Source organism: Lontra canadensis, unplaced genomic scaffold, assembly GCF_010015895.1.
Source record: "Lontra canadensis isolate GAN:19392208 unplaced genomic scaffold, GSC_riverotter_1.0 scaffold5, whole genome shotgun sequence".
In the NCBI taxonomy this organism is placed as follows: domain Eukaryota; kingdom Metazoa; phylum Chordata; class Mammalia; order Carnivora; family Mustelidae; genus Lontra; species Lontra canadensis.
Genome location: NW_022630999.1, coordinates 39,187,952 through 39,205,361, shown reverse-complemented (window position 1 = coordinate 39,205,361; position 17,410 = coordinate 39,187,952). Strand labels below are relative to the sequence as shown.

The 17,410-nt window shown below is 38.9% G+C and overlaps 1 protein-coding gene across 7 annotated transcripts in view; it reads right to left on the bottom strand.

Moving 5' to 3' along the window:
* The window catches only part of NSD1 (nuclear receptor binding SET domain protein 1), a 147,572-nt gene that overhangs the window by 59,377 nt on the left and 70,785 nt on the right, over positions 1-17,410 (bottom strand). For all 7 annotated transcript variants that reach the window (XM_032851908.1, XM_032851910.1, XM_032851907.1 and 4 more), the window contains 2 exons: positions 11,265-11,437; positions 6,252-8,823 (listed from right to left, as the gene is read on the bottom strand). In XM_032851908.1, coding sequence (XP_032707799.1) covers positions 6,252-8,823; positions 11,265-11,437 — 2,745 coding nt within the window. The remainder of the gene's footprint in view (positions 1-6,251; positions 8,824-11,264; positions 11,438-17,410) is intronic.

Here is a 17,410-nt window from a genome sequence, read left to right as displayed (position 1 = left end):
TGAGGGAGCTGGGGATGGGGAGCTTGTGTCCAACACACCAGCTTTTCAAAGGGCTGCCCAAGAGACCAGACTGTTTAACAGGACTGGAACCACTAACAGAACCCACATAGTTTGGATTCATGAGGGCTGCTGAAGACAAGGCAGAGAATGGGCAGCATGCTGAGGAACCAGATGGCTTGCGATGAGGTAGTCAAAGGCCAGCACAATTTGACTGAGTTCAGGAGAAGGTACTAAATTTATACTCCTCAAGGTTAAAGACTGGAGCCAGCATTTGGCAATCTGGATTCCTGGAGAATTGCCCAAGGGGCTAGTTAGCATCTGTCTTGCCTGCTTTTGAGAGCAAACGGGGTATCAGTACTCTGAATACCTGGGAGCCACTAAGAGGGAAAACTTGCAGTGACACAAGTAAACCTTCAGTACTGCAGAAAAACACTAGAGGGAGCAAGATTACAAGCCCCGAAAAAGAAACAGAACTCCCTAATTAGGAAATTACACATACAAGCCCAGAGAAGCCCACCATTCAGAGATTTCCAGAATATCCAATTGAGGTGATTGGATATCCCTAAAGACTAAAAGTGGTTCTTATTCAAATGCACAGAACTTGGGGGGCAGGGAGGGATGGATCACCAAGTACACAAAGAAACAGGGAAACATGGCCCTAATCAAAGGGTCCAAACAAATCTCCAGGTGCCTTAGGTGGTTAAGCATGCGACTGTAGATTTCAGCCCAGGTCACAATCTCAGGGTTGTGAGATCAACCTCCCGTCACAGGGCTGTGAGATCAACCTCCCAGATGGGAGCTTGAATCTTAAGAATCTCTCTCTCCCTCTCCCTCAGCACCCCAACCCAGCTCTCTCTTTAAAAACAAACAGGGGCGCCTGGATGGCTCAGTGAGTTAAAGCCTCTGCCTTCAGCTCAGGTCATGATCCCAGGGTCCTGGGATCAAGCCCCGAATCTGGCTCTCTGCTCAGCAGGAAGCCTGCTCCCCCCCCACCCCGCCCCCTCTGCCTGCCTCTCTGCCTACTTGTGATCTCTGTCAAATAAATCAATAAAAAACAAACAAACAAACAAACAAACAGGGGAGCCTGGGAAGTTCAGTGGGTTAAAGCCTCTGCCTTCAGCTCAGGTCATGATCCCAGGGTCCTGGGATCCAGCCCTGCATCGGGCTTTCTCCTCCGCAGGGAGCCTGCTTCCTCCTCTCTCTCTGCCTGCCTCTCTGCCTACTTGTGATCTCTGTCAAATAAATAAAATCTTTAAATAAATAAATAAATAACCAAAAACCATCCACATACTTTGGAAGATAACAAATATATGTGCATACAACATCAGAGCACCCAAATATATGAAGCAAACACAGAACTGACAGGAGTTTGAAACACTCAAACAGTAACAGTGGAGTATAATACCTGGCTTTCAATAATGGGTCTAACAACTAGATAGATCATCAATAAAAAATTGGAAAATCTGAACATCACTATTTATCAAATGGATTTAACAGACATATACAGAACACTCACTCCACCTTATAGCAGCAAAATACACATTCTTCTTAAGCAAACATGAACTGTTTTCCAGGATAAACCATGACAAACCACAAATCAAGTCTTGGAAATATAAGAAAACTGAAATCATACCATTATCTTTTCTAATCACAATGGGCTGGAACTCTAGCAGTTGGAAAACTGGAAAATCCACAAATGTATGAAAATCAACATACTCCTGAACAACCAATGTGTCAGAGAAGTCCCATGAAAAAATTAGAAAACATCTTGAGACAAATATGAAAATACTATATACCTCAACTTATGAAACCCAGTAAAGGAAGTACTAAGAAGTTTACAGCAGGAAGCACCTACATTAAAAAAAGATTTCAGGGCACCTGGGCAGCTTAGTCATTTATGCATCTGCCTTGGGCTCAGTTCATGAGTCTGGGATTGAAGCCCACATGAGGCTCCCTGCTCAGCACAGAGTCTGCTTCTCTCTCTCCTCTCACCCCTGCTTATGTTCTCTCTTATAATAAAAAAAACTCAAATCAATAACCTTATTTTTATACTTCAAGGAATAAGAATAAACTAAACCCAGAGTGAGCAGAAAGGAAATAATAAATATTAGAGCAGAAATAAACAGAAAATTAAAAATATCAAGACTAAGCACTGATTTTTATTAATGATCAATAAAACTGGAAAGTCCTTAGCTACATTAACTAAGGAAAAAAAGACACCAATAACTAAAACCAGAAATTAAAGTCATTTCGACTGATACCACAGAAACAAAAGAATTATAAAAGACTACTATGAGCAACTGCATGCCAACAAACTGAATAACCTAGAAATTTCTAGAAACTTGCCATCTACCAAGACTGAATCATGAAGAAATACAAAATCTGAATTAGTAAGGAGATTAAATCAATCATCAAAAGCCTCTGAAACGAGAAAAGACCAGGATGAGATAGCTTCACTGGAGAAATCTACCAAGCATCTAAAAATTAATTAATGCCAATACTTTTCAAACGCTTCCAAAAAACTGAGGAGGACAGAACATTTCCAAACTCATTTTATGAGGTGAGCATTGCTCTCATACCAAAGACAGACAATATACTTTAAAAAAAAAAAAAGTTAACCAATATTCCTTATGAACATTGCTGCAAAAATTCTCAACAAAATATTAGCAAACTGAATTCAATACACCATGACCAAGTGGGATTCACCCCAGGAATGGAAAGAGGATTCAACATATAAAAAAGTTAATGTAATACAAATATTACCAAAATGAAGAAAATCACAAGACTATCTCAAGTGACGCAGACAAGGCTTGACAAAATTCAACACTTTTTTTTTTTTTTAAAGATTTATTTATTTTGGAGAGACGGAAAGCAAGAGAGCACATTTGCACACAACTGGGGAGGAGAGGAGCAAAAGGAGAGAATCTTTAAGCAGACTCCTGGCTGTGCACAAAGCCCAATGACAGTGCTCCATCTCACAAACCATGAGATCATAACCTCAGCCAAAACAAGAGTTGGACACTTAACCCACTGAACCACTCAGGTGTCCCTCAACGTTTTTTTAAGTAAGGTCTAGGCCCAACATGTGGCTTGAACTCATGACCTTGAGATAAAAAAATCACATGTTCTATGAACTAAGACAGCCGGGCACTTTCTACCAATATCCCAACAGCATGTTTTGCAGAAACAGGAAAAAAAAATCCTAAAATTCACGTGGAATCTTAATGAACACTAAATTACCCAAAAATAATCTTGGCAAAGAACAAATACATCCTTTCTTCAAAATATATTATAAAGCTACCTTTCAATATGATATTGCCATAATGACAGACGTATAGGTCAATGGAACAAAAAGGAGAACGCTGAAATAAACCCTAAGTGTATGATCAAATTATCTTTGACCAATATGCTAAGACTACACAATGGGGAAAGGATGGTCTCATCAATAAATGGTGCTCGGAAAAGTGGATATCCACATGCAAAAGAAAGATGGATCCTTATCTTACACCATATAAAAAAACTAACTCAAAATGGATCAAAGACCTAAATCTAAGATCTGAAACTATAGCACTCCAAAAAAAAGCAAGGGAAAAAAACTGATTCATGACTGGAATGAAAGCAATGATTTATTTGATAACAAGTAAAAGCATCACAAAAGCAAAAATAGACAAACTGGACTGCATCAAACTTAAAACTTTCTGCACAGCAAAGTAAACAATTAACATAGTGAAAAAAAATCAACCTACAAAATGAAAGAAAATATCTGCAAACCATTTACCGAATAAGGGGGAAAAAGAAAGAAAAAAGGAGGGAACATAGGAAGGGAGGGAAGGAAGGAAGAAGGGAGAAAGTCTAGAACTCGGTAACAAAACAAGTCGATTCAAAAATGGTCAAAGCACCTGGAGAGACATTTCTTTTTTTTTTTTAAATTAAGATTTTTTTTTTTTAATTTGACAGAGATCACAAGGAGGCAGAGAGGCAAGCAGAGAGAGGGGGAAGCAGGCTCCCCACTGAGCAGAGAGCCCGATGTGGGGCTTGATGTCAGGACCCCAGGATCATGACCCGAGCCGAAAGCAAAGGCTTAACCCACTGAGCCACCCAGGCGCCCCGATTTCTTCAAAGAAGATACACAAATGGCCAACGAGCATATGAAAAGATCCTCCACATCACTAATCACTGGGGAAAGGAAAATCAAAACCACAATCTTACATCTGTTAGGATGGCCACTATTTAAAAAAAAAATAAATAAATAACAGGTGCTGGTGAGGATATGAAGAAATTGAAACACTAAGTGCACTGTTGGTAGGATTATAAAATGTGCAGCCACTATGGAAAACAGTATAGAGTATTAGAGTTTCCTCAAAATACTAAAAACAGAATTATATGATCACTTCCAATTCTGGCATACATCTAAAAGAATTGAAAATGTGATCCCAAAGAGAGATTTTCACACCCATATTCAGTACAGTTTTATTCACAATAGCCAAGATAGAAGCAACTTAAATGTCCAATCCTAAATGTCTGCTGACAGATGACTAGAAAAAAAAAATATGGTTTATACATACAATGGACTATTACTCAGCTTCAAGAAAAACAGAAATCGTATCATATGCTAAAACATGAATGAACCCTGAAGACATTATGCTAAATGAAATAATTCAATCTCAAAAAGACAAACAGTACATGATTCCACTTACATGAGATATATAAAGTAATCCAACTTATAAAAACAGAAAGAATGGTGGTTGCCAGGCGGTAGGGGAAAAGTAAAAAACTGTTGTTCAATTCAGTATGGTTTCAGACATGGAAGATGAAAAAGTTCTAAAGATCTACTCTTCAATAATGTGCATACAGTAATACTGTACGGTTTAAACTTGTTCAGAAGGTAAATTTATGTATTTTTTACCACAATAAAAATAAAGCATTGCTACATGCTAACTCAAAGAACCAAACACCAAAGTACTACATATTGTATGATTCTATTAACATGAAATGTATAGAACAGGAAAACCTATAGATTGGGGAGAAATAAAGGGAGGTTAATAAAGGGTACTATGCTTCTTTCCTGGGTGATGCAAATATTCCAAAATTGATTATGTTGATAACTGCGGAAGTCTGTGAATATAATAAAAATCACTGAGGTATAAACTTTAAAAAATGATAGATATTTCATGGTATTGATTTGTATCTCAATAAAGCTGTTAAAAAAAATCTACTACAGTAAGCAACTTCGAGAGTCTTATGTTTAAGGACAGTTTTACCCTCAACAACCATACTATAGGGGCACCTAGGTGACTCAGACGGTTGGGCATCTGCTTTGGCTCAGGTCACGATCCCAGGTCAAGGTCCAGGGATTGAGCCCCATGTCAGGCTCCCAGCTTAGCAAGAAGTCTGCTTCTCCCTCTCCATCAGGCTCTCCCACTGCCTGTGCTCTCTCTGTCTCTCTCTCTCTAATGAATAAATAAAATCTTAAAAAAAAAAAAACTATAATGTATAATATTAGTATCTTGAAAGACTTCGGCTGTTTTTCTTTTGCTGCTAAGGTAAGATACCCTAGTATTTCAGTTTTTTGTTGTTCTCAAGCCTTGTTACAGAAGGGAAGTTAAGACATCTAAAGCCTTCAAATAAGTACTACAGAATACTTTCTTTTTCCCCCAAAGCAAATGTCCCTTTGTCTACATAATCAGTGGACCTTCCTTAAATTGTGTAAAGGAAGCCTAACATTCAATAAAATCTATTCACTTTCTGTAAACTAATAACTATACATAAATTTTAGGCTCAGGGCCTCTCAATTACCTACAATGCCAGACTGAGTTCCAAAAAGTTCACAGATTTAAAAAGGTCAGGGTAGGAGCACCTGGATGGGTAGGTAGGTAGGTTAAGCATCTGGTCATGTTACTGTTAAGCAACTCTACATCATGATCCCAGGGTTCTGGGATTGAGCCCCCCATCGGGCTCTCTACTCAGTGGGGAGTCTGCATCTCCCTCTCCCTCTGCCCCCTACCCTTGTGCTCTCTCATTCTATCGCAAATAAAATTTTATAAGAGGGAGAGCTTCTGGTGAAACATAATTTCTGAAAGTATATGGAAACCTGGCCCTCAAGATTCAGATCCTACATATAAAGCTGTTCCTTCAAGGGATAGCACTTTCCTCCCAATTTACACTTGCCCTTCCATCAAAACAGACCAACTTCAGATGGGTAACATTATCACCACTTCTCTAATCCTTATCATTGTCTCAGGAGTCCTTACCTGGTTCAGGGAGCTCAGGCTGGGGTGTCAAACTGGGAATTCCCGGCTCTTTTTCCATCTCTTCGATGCTGGCACTGGATTTATCACAAACAGTCAACCGTGATCCAACTGCATCTAAGCAGCTGGCATGATTTGGATCTGCCAGCGTATCCTCCAGTATGTTTGCTGACGTAGGAGGTCTATGCTCTGGGAACTCATCCCCCTTCTTTGCGGGGTCAGCAGGAAGCAAAACCCCAAAGGCACCCTCAGAGTTTTCCTTCTCCCTAAATCTGTTAGTGCGCTTACGAGGTTTAGTGCGCCTTTGGTTTAAACGCTGCCACCGCTTTTTAGGCACCGCTTGATTTACACCATTGGGTTCATCATTCTCACTGTTCATTTCAGTATCCACCTCTGAGCCTTTTCTGTTTTCAAAAGAGGAGACTTTATCAGGAATTTTATCAGGGTCAGACTGCTTGACTTTGTTATCAAAATGAACACTAGAAAAATGGGCACTGTCTTCACTTGTTAAATGGCCCATTAACTGAAGGGGTTCCTCTTTACCAGGAACCTCTAGACCACCTCTTGAGGAACCATTCTCTGCAACCCCACTTGCTCTGTCTCCCTTCAGTGCAATATCAAGAGTTACAGCTGGAAGTCGGTTGAGTTTTCTTTTGCGCTCAGTCTTTAAGGCTTTACGGTTCAATGTGTTCTTTCCCATCTGGGCTGAAAAACTATCTCGCAGTTTAGATGATGGTTTTGATCGCCCACAGTTGCGCCTAGTAACACAGTTTGAGCGACTTTTACCAGAAGCAGGGACGTCTCTTCTGTCAGACACTAAGCCAGGTACAGATACAGACAACTCTCCAGACACTGCAGGGTCACCCCCACTAGGGCTAGGACGGACTGGGTTCTGAGTGCCATCTCCATTTTTTTCTGAACTGTGAGTGGAGCTTCCTGAAACCAAGACCTTAGATGCACCTACAGGACTACTCGTAGAACAGTCTCCAAGACCAGGACTCCGATAAGAGACCAAGTTCTGAGCAGTCATTAACCGCTGCTCCTTAGTCTTACTATCATGCATATCTTTTAACATCATTAACAATGTACTGAATTTGTAATCTGGTTCAATAGGTATATGATTCTGACCCGAGGCAGGAGAAAAAAGTAATGGTTTTGATGGCTTTGATGTTCCAGAGTCACTCACATCTTCACTTAAGGATCTATAAGAGAGTTCCTTCAACTCTGACAGAACATGTTTCACCACTGCTGTTTCTATGTCACTTGAATCCCTGGTTTTCTCATGCATGTTGCTCAGTAGTTTTAGCCCATCCACTTTCCCACTTTTGGAAATGCTGGCCAAAGGAGAGCCTTTGGTATCAGAAGAGCAGCATTTCAAACTGCAGTCCTCATTTGTAACTGGAGGTTCCACTACAACTGGATTTTCTTTATGTTTGCACTTTATACTTCGGATCTTGGGCTGTTTGCTTTTTGAATGTAAAAGAGCTTGATTTGTAGCCCCACCTTTTATTAGTGAGTTCTCACTGGAAATGCTTGATGGTGTGCTGAATTTTGGAGAGAAACCATCGTTTCTAAAATCTGATTGGGGTTTGCGGACAACAGTAGATACTTTAAGATCAGAGAGATTAACCTGAGATGTCTCAGTTCCAGGCTCTGCTGTTTTAGTACAATCCATTAAGTGGTCTGTATGTGAGTTAGTAATGAGGGACTTTTGCTTTGCTTTTACCTTAGTGTTTGTGGCAGGATACCTAGTATACTTTACCTTTTCATGTTTCTGCACAGATAACATATTCTCTGTTCTATCAAAAGCATCTGTAATTTCAAGGACACTGTTATCAGACTCTGAACTGTGATCTATGGGGTCCAGATCACTGCTTCCATCATCAGAAGTGGTACAGATACTAATAGAATCACTTCGCTTTTCTTCATCACCTGCTCCAATATAACAGAGCTGCACTTTTGAACTACACACCAAACCTCGTTGGAGTTTCTTCTTCTCCCCAGAACGTTTAGAGATCAAGGCACCCTCAGACAAGCCCAGTAAAGAGTCACAAGTTGAAGTCTCAAATTCTTTCTTTGCCGTGTTTTTCGCACAAGAAGAAAACAGGAAACCTCCTGGGGCAGTGCTGGACCCTGTGAGGCTGTTTGCTATCCTGGAAAGTTCATTAGAGGCCTGCTTATCAGATACATCCCCAGAAATAAAGTTTAGGCCAAGGTTCTCTGGAATCTTTCCCCTTCGTTCTTCCTTATGTGCTTCAAATTGCATGTGGCCCTTTTTCATACTAGTCCTTTTTGGATTATCAGAACTCTTCCTGGCTCGAGACTTAGCACAAGGCTTTTCCTTCTCATCTGCAGAATGTTCAGAGTCAAAAGCCAAAGATTTCAAGCAGCCATTAAGTAACAGGTCATGTTCTGATTCAGGATCATTTGCACAGTCCTCAAATGGCATATCCTCCTCACTGTCCAACTTGATTGAACTGGTGACACATCTTCGGTTCTTCGACCCTTTGGGAACATCGTACTGTTCAGCAAGACCAACACTGGCTTCCCATTTACTCAAAATTTTCTGAGGAACCTTAAATTTAAAGGAGAAGAAGATTATCACTTATCAAAAAAAAAAAAAAAAAAAAAAGCAAAAGGGAATAGAGAGATTATGAGCAAAGACCTCTCAAGAAACTCTTCCAAGCCTTGTAACTTCTTCAACGATACTTTTATGATACTAGCTAGGTGTTTAGTACCCACTGTTCACCCAAAGCCTAAACAATGGGGGATTCCTCAAATCTACTTCTACCACCAAGATCTATCATTAGAGGAAAGATTAATCCTCTGCTCTCCCTCCTTTATAAGGACAAAAGAGTAGACCATAACTAGGACTGCATTACTAATAAACATTACATTACTAAATCAAGGAATAATAAGACCCTTCCCATTTAGCCCTCCACACTTTACAATAGGACTTACTTACTTCCTGACTTATGAAGGCCAAGCACTTGCTCAGCTGTGTAAGAGAAAGCAAAAGGCTAAAGAAGATAAACATGGAAAAATGAGGACAGGAAAAATGAGGACCTCTACCCTAGGAGACCCTACCTCTTTTCTGACCTCTACCCTAGGAGACCCTAAACTGGAACCTCTCGTTATCCCAAACCCCTTTATTTCTGGTGCTGTATCTGATTATTCAATACACATTACATAAAATCTGGATTATAACCAAGCAGTCTCCTGGGCTGAGTCATGTCCAGAGACACCAAAACACCTTGGGTATTACATAGGTGCCTTTGTTGATTCTTCACAGATGGAGACACTGATGCTCTGTGAAATGTTTTTTCAAACTCTTATTTTCCTCCCTGGCTTCATACAACAGTTATTAGTCAAGGTTCTAACTATTAGCTAACTATATTTTAATACTTATAAAAGGGATGTTCCACTGAGCATGAAAAAATTCAGGTCACTGGAAAGGTAGCCTCCTCTTATAAAGCAATGAGCTGACCATCTAATCTGTTTTATACACACTCATTAATTCTCATAACTGTGACAAGAGTAAAACAACTTTCCAGAATCTGAACGCCCTACTGAACTCCTTTGAAAAAGGGCTTGGTTAAGCTACATAACTAAAGGCTTGACACAAAAGCTTGTAATACCTCCCTACCACCAACCACCCAAAGTATTAGAACTGATGCAGTTAGCCTCCTTCATTGTAACAATAGCATATACTAGTTATTTCAGGACATCAAATTTATCACATATTAAATATTTATAATTATTTCTAATTCTCCCAACAGTTCTGGAGGGTACATATTATTATACTAGTTTTAGAGATGAAGACACTAATCCTCAGAGAAGTCAACTAAGAAACATTAGGGACTACATAAGACTCTAACTTATCCTAATAATGATTATGAAGCATTTATACACAGAGAAGCACGAAACACTAATCGAATAGGAAATATTTCACCTTCTAGAATTGACTACAAAGGAATATTAAAAGAAATAAAACAAAATTTGACTCACCCAACTTTAACACAAATATCAAACAAATGGAAGAAAAACAAAATATTCTTTATTAAAATGTAATTGGGCTTGAAACGCAATATTAAGCATGAATCACCCCATACAAAAACCAGAAAACCACCATTTGCAACAACTTGGATAAAGCTAGAGAGTAACAGTGCTAAGTTAAATCAGTCAGTCGATCAGTCAAAGACAAATCCCATTTAGATTTTACTCATACATGTAATTTAAGAAACAAAAGAGCAGGGGCGCCTGGGTGGCTCAGTCAGTTAAGCTGCTGCCTTCGGCTCAGGTCATGATCCCAGGGTCCTGGGATCAAGCCCTGCATCGGGCTCCCTGCTCAGCAGAAAATCTGCTTCTCCTTCTCCCTCTGCCTACTGCTCTGGCTACTTGTACTCTCTACCTCTGTGTCAAATAAATTTAATTAAAAAAAAAAAAAAAAAAACTTTAAAAAAAAAAAAAGAGCAAAGGGAATAAAAGAGAAAGAAATACAAAGAAACAGACTCTTGAAACTATAGAGAACAAACTGATGGTTACCAGAAGGAAGATGGGTGAAATAGGATAAAGATTAAGGAGTGCACTTGTCTGTGAATAAAAACAAACAAAAGCCAAGACAACAAACAAAAATGTTTACAGTTTTATCTTTCTCATTTTTTAGAGAAATAATTAATCCATAGAGTGAGAAATAGAATATTTCATTTCAATGATCATTTTCTTCTTATAAGAAGTAAGACGAAAGAAGACTGGTCATGTCATTTTATACTGTCACATCTAAGTGACAAGACAAAAGTTATCTGAAATCATTTCTCAAAAAATTGAGAATTGTAAATATATGGAAGGCTGGTCCTATTTCATCCCAGGAAAAATACTGCTTTCATCTATTTTCTCACAAATACCCTACTATCAAAGGAAATAACTTACATTTAAAAACTGTAAGACTTCTTCCTTGCCTCTTCCCTGTCCACCCCAAAGAAGATAATTAGAGAGGCTTTATTTATATTTTTTTACCTTGTGCCTATATCCTTTTTCTTTTTGCTTCCCTCTTCTCCTAAGAACAGGTAGTTCTTCAAACTGATGTCTGCCTTCGAACATGACGATTGCTTTTCCAGCCACCCAGGCTCTCTCTGAAGGGTCCCCAAAAGCCTCCACGTAGTATTGTCGATAGGGCCTCCGGTTTGAAACTAGACAAAAATAAGAACCAGTGTCATTACTTTAAAAAGATGACTGTTCATCTTCAAGAGAACAGCCATATCACTACTGCCAAAGAAATCTCTACTTAAAAAAAGCAAGAAAACAAGAGATCACAGACTAGAAATTTTATATATTCAATTTATGTGGCAAGAAAATGCATAAGAGGGGTGCCTGGGTGGCTCAGTCATTAAGCATCTGCCTTAGGCTCAGGTCATGATCCCACGGTCCCAGGATCAAGCCCTGCATCAGGCTCCCTACTCAGTGGGAAGCCTGCTTCTTCCTCTCCCAATCCCCCTGCTTGTGTTCCCTCTCTTACTGTCTCTCTCTCTCTCTCTCTCTCTCTCTGTGTGTCAAATAAATAAATAAATAAATAAAATCTTTAAAAAAGGAAAGAAAGAAAACATGTAAGAGTTAATAAAAAGGGGCACCTGGGTGGCTCAGTCAGTTATGTGGCTGCCTTCGGCCCAGGTCATGATCCCAGGGTCCTGGGATCGAGTCCCACTTAATAAATAAAATTACAACCTGGCTGAATTTTGATTTTTAGACCATTTCAAAAACAAGATCTACGAAAAAACTGACCTCCTTAGTCTCAACCTATTAAATCCTTCCATAGAAACCACCTATAAAGGGGGATTAAAATTGGTAAGATATATATGTATCTATATAGAATTTCAGAAGGTTAATTTGAGAAGTACATAGTTCTCCCATAAATAAGCAAATTCAATCAACACAGTGTGAACACTTATGATGCATCAGCACTATAAATAGACAAAAAAGAAACCTACTGCCTGAGATATCCAAATAGATTACAGTAAAAGAAGTGCAATAATATAAACATTCACTTTTTTTTTTTTTAAAGATTTGTTTATTTATGAGAGAGAGAGCATGCATGCAGAGCGGAATGGAGGGAGGGGCAGAGGAAGAGGGAGAGAGAATTTTTTAAACAGACTCCATGTCTGAGCACGGAGCCCAACATGGAGCTCGAATACACGACCTGAGCCAAAACCAAGAGTAGGCTGCTTAAGCAAACATTCACTTTTTTAAAATAACATTAAAAAATGAAGATCAATGGGGCATCTGGACAGCTCAGTCATTTAAGTGGCCAACTCATGATTGCCGCTCAGGTCATGATCTCAAATCCTGGGATGGAGCCCCTCCATGCTCAGTGGGGAGTCTACTTAAAGATTCCCTCCCCCACCCCTCCCTTCACCCATGTGCATGGTCTCCAGCTCTCTCAAATAAATAAATGAATAAATCTTAAAACAAAACAAAACTGTGGAGATCACTAACTGGAAGACAAATGGAACACCCAAGCAGAATTTTTAAAGGTAAATAGTTTGTTAAGGAGAGAATTCCAGTATAAAGGCCCAGAACCTTCAAAGGCATGAATGAATAAACAAATAGCTGGGAATTAAAAGTAGTTCAGAACACTGAATCATAAAAACGTAGCAGGTAATAAGCAGTGGCTAGACCTGAAAGAGCTTGATGCCAGGTTAAGAGCCTGACCACTGTATGAGCTCTTGTCGTTAAGGAGTCTCATTTAAACCGTGGAACCACAGGCTCAGTTTTGGGTTTTAGAAAGATAAATCTTCTTGACCTTGGAATAACACAATCAAGAGGAAACAGAGAGAAGACTCAGTAGACAAGAGATTACCAAAATAGTATACATGCAAGATGACTAGAACTTAAAGCAGTAACACTGGGAATCAAAAAAACAAAATTTGAAATGTATTTTTTAGAGATAAAACAAAAGGACTTAACAAGTAATAAAAGTCAGAAGGGCTCCTGCCTGATTCAGGTCGAAGAGCATGCACTCTTGATCTTGGCTGAGGTCGTGAGTTCAAGGCTCATAGTGGGTATAGAGATTACTTAAATAAAAATAAAACTTAAAAAGAGGGAAAAAAAAGATCAGGATAGATATTTGAACACCAGTGTTCACACCATTATTATTCAAAACAGCCAAAACATGGAAATAACCCAAATGTCCACTGAAGGATGAACAAAATGTGGTATATACATTCAACAGAGTATTACTGAGACTGAAAATGTATGAAATACTGAAACATGGATGAACTTTAAAGACATTATGCTAAGTGAAGGGGCGCCTGGGTGGCTCAGTGGGTTAAGCCGCTGCCTTCGGCTCGGGTCATGATCTCAGGGTCCTGGGATCGAGCCCCGCATCGGGCTCCTTGCTCGGTGGGGAGCCTGCTTCTCTCTCTGCCTCTGCCTGCTTGTGCTCTCTCTCTCTCTGTCAAATAAATAAATAAAATCTTAAAAAAAAAAAAAAAAAAGACATTATGCTAAGTGAAATAAGCCAGACACAAATAAATAATTCTACTTATATGATGTACCTAGAATAGTCAAATTCATAGGGAAATAAGTGGAACAGTACTGACCAGGGGCTAATTCTTATCAAATGGGTATGGATTTATACACTGAAAAGTGTAAAAATATGAAAAGGTTCTGGATATGTACAGTGGTAATAATTGCACAACAACGTGAATGTACTTAATACCACTAAACTGTACACTTAAAAATGGTTAAAATGGGAACACCTGGGTGGCACAGCCAGCTGGGGTCTGACTCTTGGTTTTGGCTCAAGTCATGATCTCAGGATTCTGAGACTGAGCCCCATGTCAGGCTCCAAACTCAGTGCAGAGTTTGCTTGAGGCTCTCTACTTCTACCTCTGTCCCCCAACCCAATAATATTTTTTTAATGGTTAAAATGGTAAATTTGTGGGGTGCCTGGGTGGCTCAGTTGGTCAAGCATCCAGCTCTTGGTATCGGCTCAGGTCATGATCTCGGAATTGTGGACTCTAGCCCCAGGTTGGGCTCTATGCTCAGCATTGAGTCTGCTTGTCCCTCTCCCTCTGCTCCTCCCCTCACCACCACCCACTCTCTCAAATAAGTAAATAAATAAATAAATAAAAATATTTTTTAAAGTAAATAAAAAGTAAAATGGTAAGTTTGTTACATATATTTTAGTACAATAGAGAAGAGGTCAAATTAACAAGTATTGGTGAGGACGCAGAGAAATCAGAACCCTCACTTATGCTGATGGAAATCTGAGCTGGTGTAGCAGCTTTTCAAAGCAGTCTGGCAGTACCTCAAAAAGCTAGAGAGTTAACATGTGAGCCAGCAATTCTACCCCTGGGTATATATGCAAAAGATCTGAAAACATTATGTCCACACTAAAAACTTATAAACAAATATCACAGCAGCACTATTCTGAACAGCCGTAAGGTAGAAATAGTCCAAGTGTCCACCGACTAATGAATTCATAAATAAAATGTGATCTATCCATACAATGGAATACATTTACCATGAAACAGAATGAAATACTCATACATATATAGACTTCGAAAGCATTAGGCTAAGTGAAAGAAGTAGTCACAAAGGACCACATAGTGTATGATTCCATTTATATGAAATGTCCAGAATGTGCAAATCTATAGAGATAGAAAATGTATTACTTGTTACTTAGGGCAAAGAGGTGTAAAGGGAAAGAAGACTGGGGAGCAGGCAGATAAATGGTATAAGGTTTTTTGGGGGCATGATGAAAATGTCCTAAAATTGACTACTGGTGGTAATTACTCAACTCTGAATATACCAAAAACCACTCACTGAATTGTATACTTTAAAGGGATGAATTTTAAGTTCTGTAAATTATATCTCAAAAAAGTTCTATAGAAAATAAAGGATCTAATGGTATAAGGTCACAAAGAAGGAAGAAAGGGTGACTCCTAAGAATTTGGGGTATATGACTAGGTGGCAAGGATCTATTCACCAAGGCGGGAAATAAAAAACAGTACTGGTCTGAGGAGGAAAATAATTAGGTCAGTTTTAAATAAGCTAAGCTCAAGTGCCTAAAGGACATCCAAGTGAAAGCTTCAAGTACACAGCTGGGCTTGCAGATGTGAACCCTGAAGAAAACACTAGTATTGTGTATATAAATTAAGTTTACCGATAACAGTTAAAACTCAGAGTTAATAAGACTGCTATTCAAAAAGAATAGAAAATAGGGGCTCCTGGCTGGCTCAGTCGAAAGAGCGTGTAACTACTGATCAGGGATCGTGACTTTGAGCACCATGTTGGGTGCAGATTATTAAAAATAAACAAACAAACAAACAAACTTGAGAGAGAAGTAAAAATAAAAATAAATAAAACTAAAAATAAAGAATTACCTACCTGAATGGCAAAGTAGAAGAGGATCCAGCAAAGGAAAATAAAAAGAATTTTTTAAAAAATTAGATAAAAATAGTGATTATTTTAAGAAGAGAACACAAAAGTCAAGGATGAGAGAGAAATATTAGGAGCAAAGGGAGGGTTTCCCTGCACCAAATGCCCATAAAATTAAAAACTAATACATACTGTATTACCAGGTAACTAATGCCCTGCATACAGCAAGGTTAGTAGAATAAAAGGAGAGAATGGGTGATTTCAGTGCTTTCAGAAGCTGAGTAGCACACCCAGAAATGGAGAAAGTCCGTAGTTCCTGCAATCATGGTTATGAATGGAAGGTGAAAGCTGCCACAGGTAGAGTCACTGGTAGAGCTTTTTGAACAATAGGTTTATTCAAATATTAGTTCTCTTCAAAGAGCCACAGTAATTCTCTGCTCTAGTAAACCAAGTTAAGAATCTTTTTAAAATCTATTATTAAATAATGTTAAAGTAGAAAACTTTAAAGATAAAGAATGAGACTAATACTCAAGTTTAGTTTTGTTCCCCTCTGAAACCCCATTAAAAAAAAAAAAAAAAAAAAACAGTAAAAGCAGCTTTTAAAAAAATAAACACAAAGGATGCAGCACCGGAAAAAAAAACAACAACAACAACAACAATAAAAATCTGGAAAAGTTGAAAGTCAGATGGTAATGAGAGTTAAAAAGAAAACTGAGTAACAGACAAGCTCTGAGAAAAGTTAAGAAGCAATCTGATTTCCCCAATTGCTTTGCAAAGGGTATCCTAGAAGAAGTACGAAAGGTCAGATAGCAAGATTGACTCAGTCTGTTCAAGATGAAGTTAAGAGTATCTCCAGGTCCAAGATGAACAACTGGATAAACATTTCTAAATTCTTTTCCCTCCTAATCTCCACTAAAGCTACAATAAAAAGATTTTCAAGTAATAAGCCCATTAATGACAGGGAGAACAAGAAAGGACAAGTGAGTATAAATTATATAGCTGTGCAGGTATGCACAGTTCTGCAAGCAGGGAAGCAAATGGATTAGTATAATGGTGACTATCTTAACAGATTTAAGAATGACAAATTTTAAGTCTTCAGTGAGTAAAACCAAGAACGACCTGTATCTAGACCACATACCATCAAATGGCCCATGAACTGGCAACACCTGGTACACCTCTGGAGTTTGAGAGGGTAAGACACAGAGAACTGGTTGAAAGGGGTTAAGCAGCCTCCTCCATTCCAAACTACATTGTCAATGCCTCTCCCCTTCTCCCAGTAAAAGACTAGAGCTTTTTCCACCTCTAGTTGGGAGTAAAACAGAAAGTCTCTAGACTAAGCAACACCAAGCATAGCCCAGGAGTACAGCAATACCAAAAAAATGAGTGAATCAACTGAATGCTAAAACCACTTAATGGAGTTCCCCAACTGAATACCCAGAATATGAGAAGCCAGAGTCTTATTTTCTGGGTAGAAGACTAGACTCTTCTCTGAGGAATCTCACCAAGCAAAGAAAGAAATGGAGAATATACTACTGACAAGGGACTGGGAGGGGAAAGGGAATCATCCTACAAGAAAATTATAGGTTGACAAACTCCAACCATTCAGAAGTATCTACATGCTCTTTATTCTTTTTTTAATGATTTTATTTATCTGACAGAGAGCACAAATAGGCAGAGTGGCAGAGAGAGAGAGAGAGAGAAGCAGGCTCCCCATTGAGCAGGGAGCCCGATGCAGGACTCCATCCCAGGACCCTGGGATCATGACCTGAGCCGAAGGCAGACAC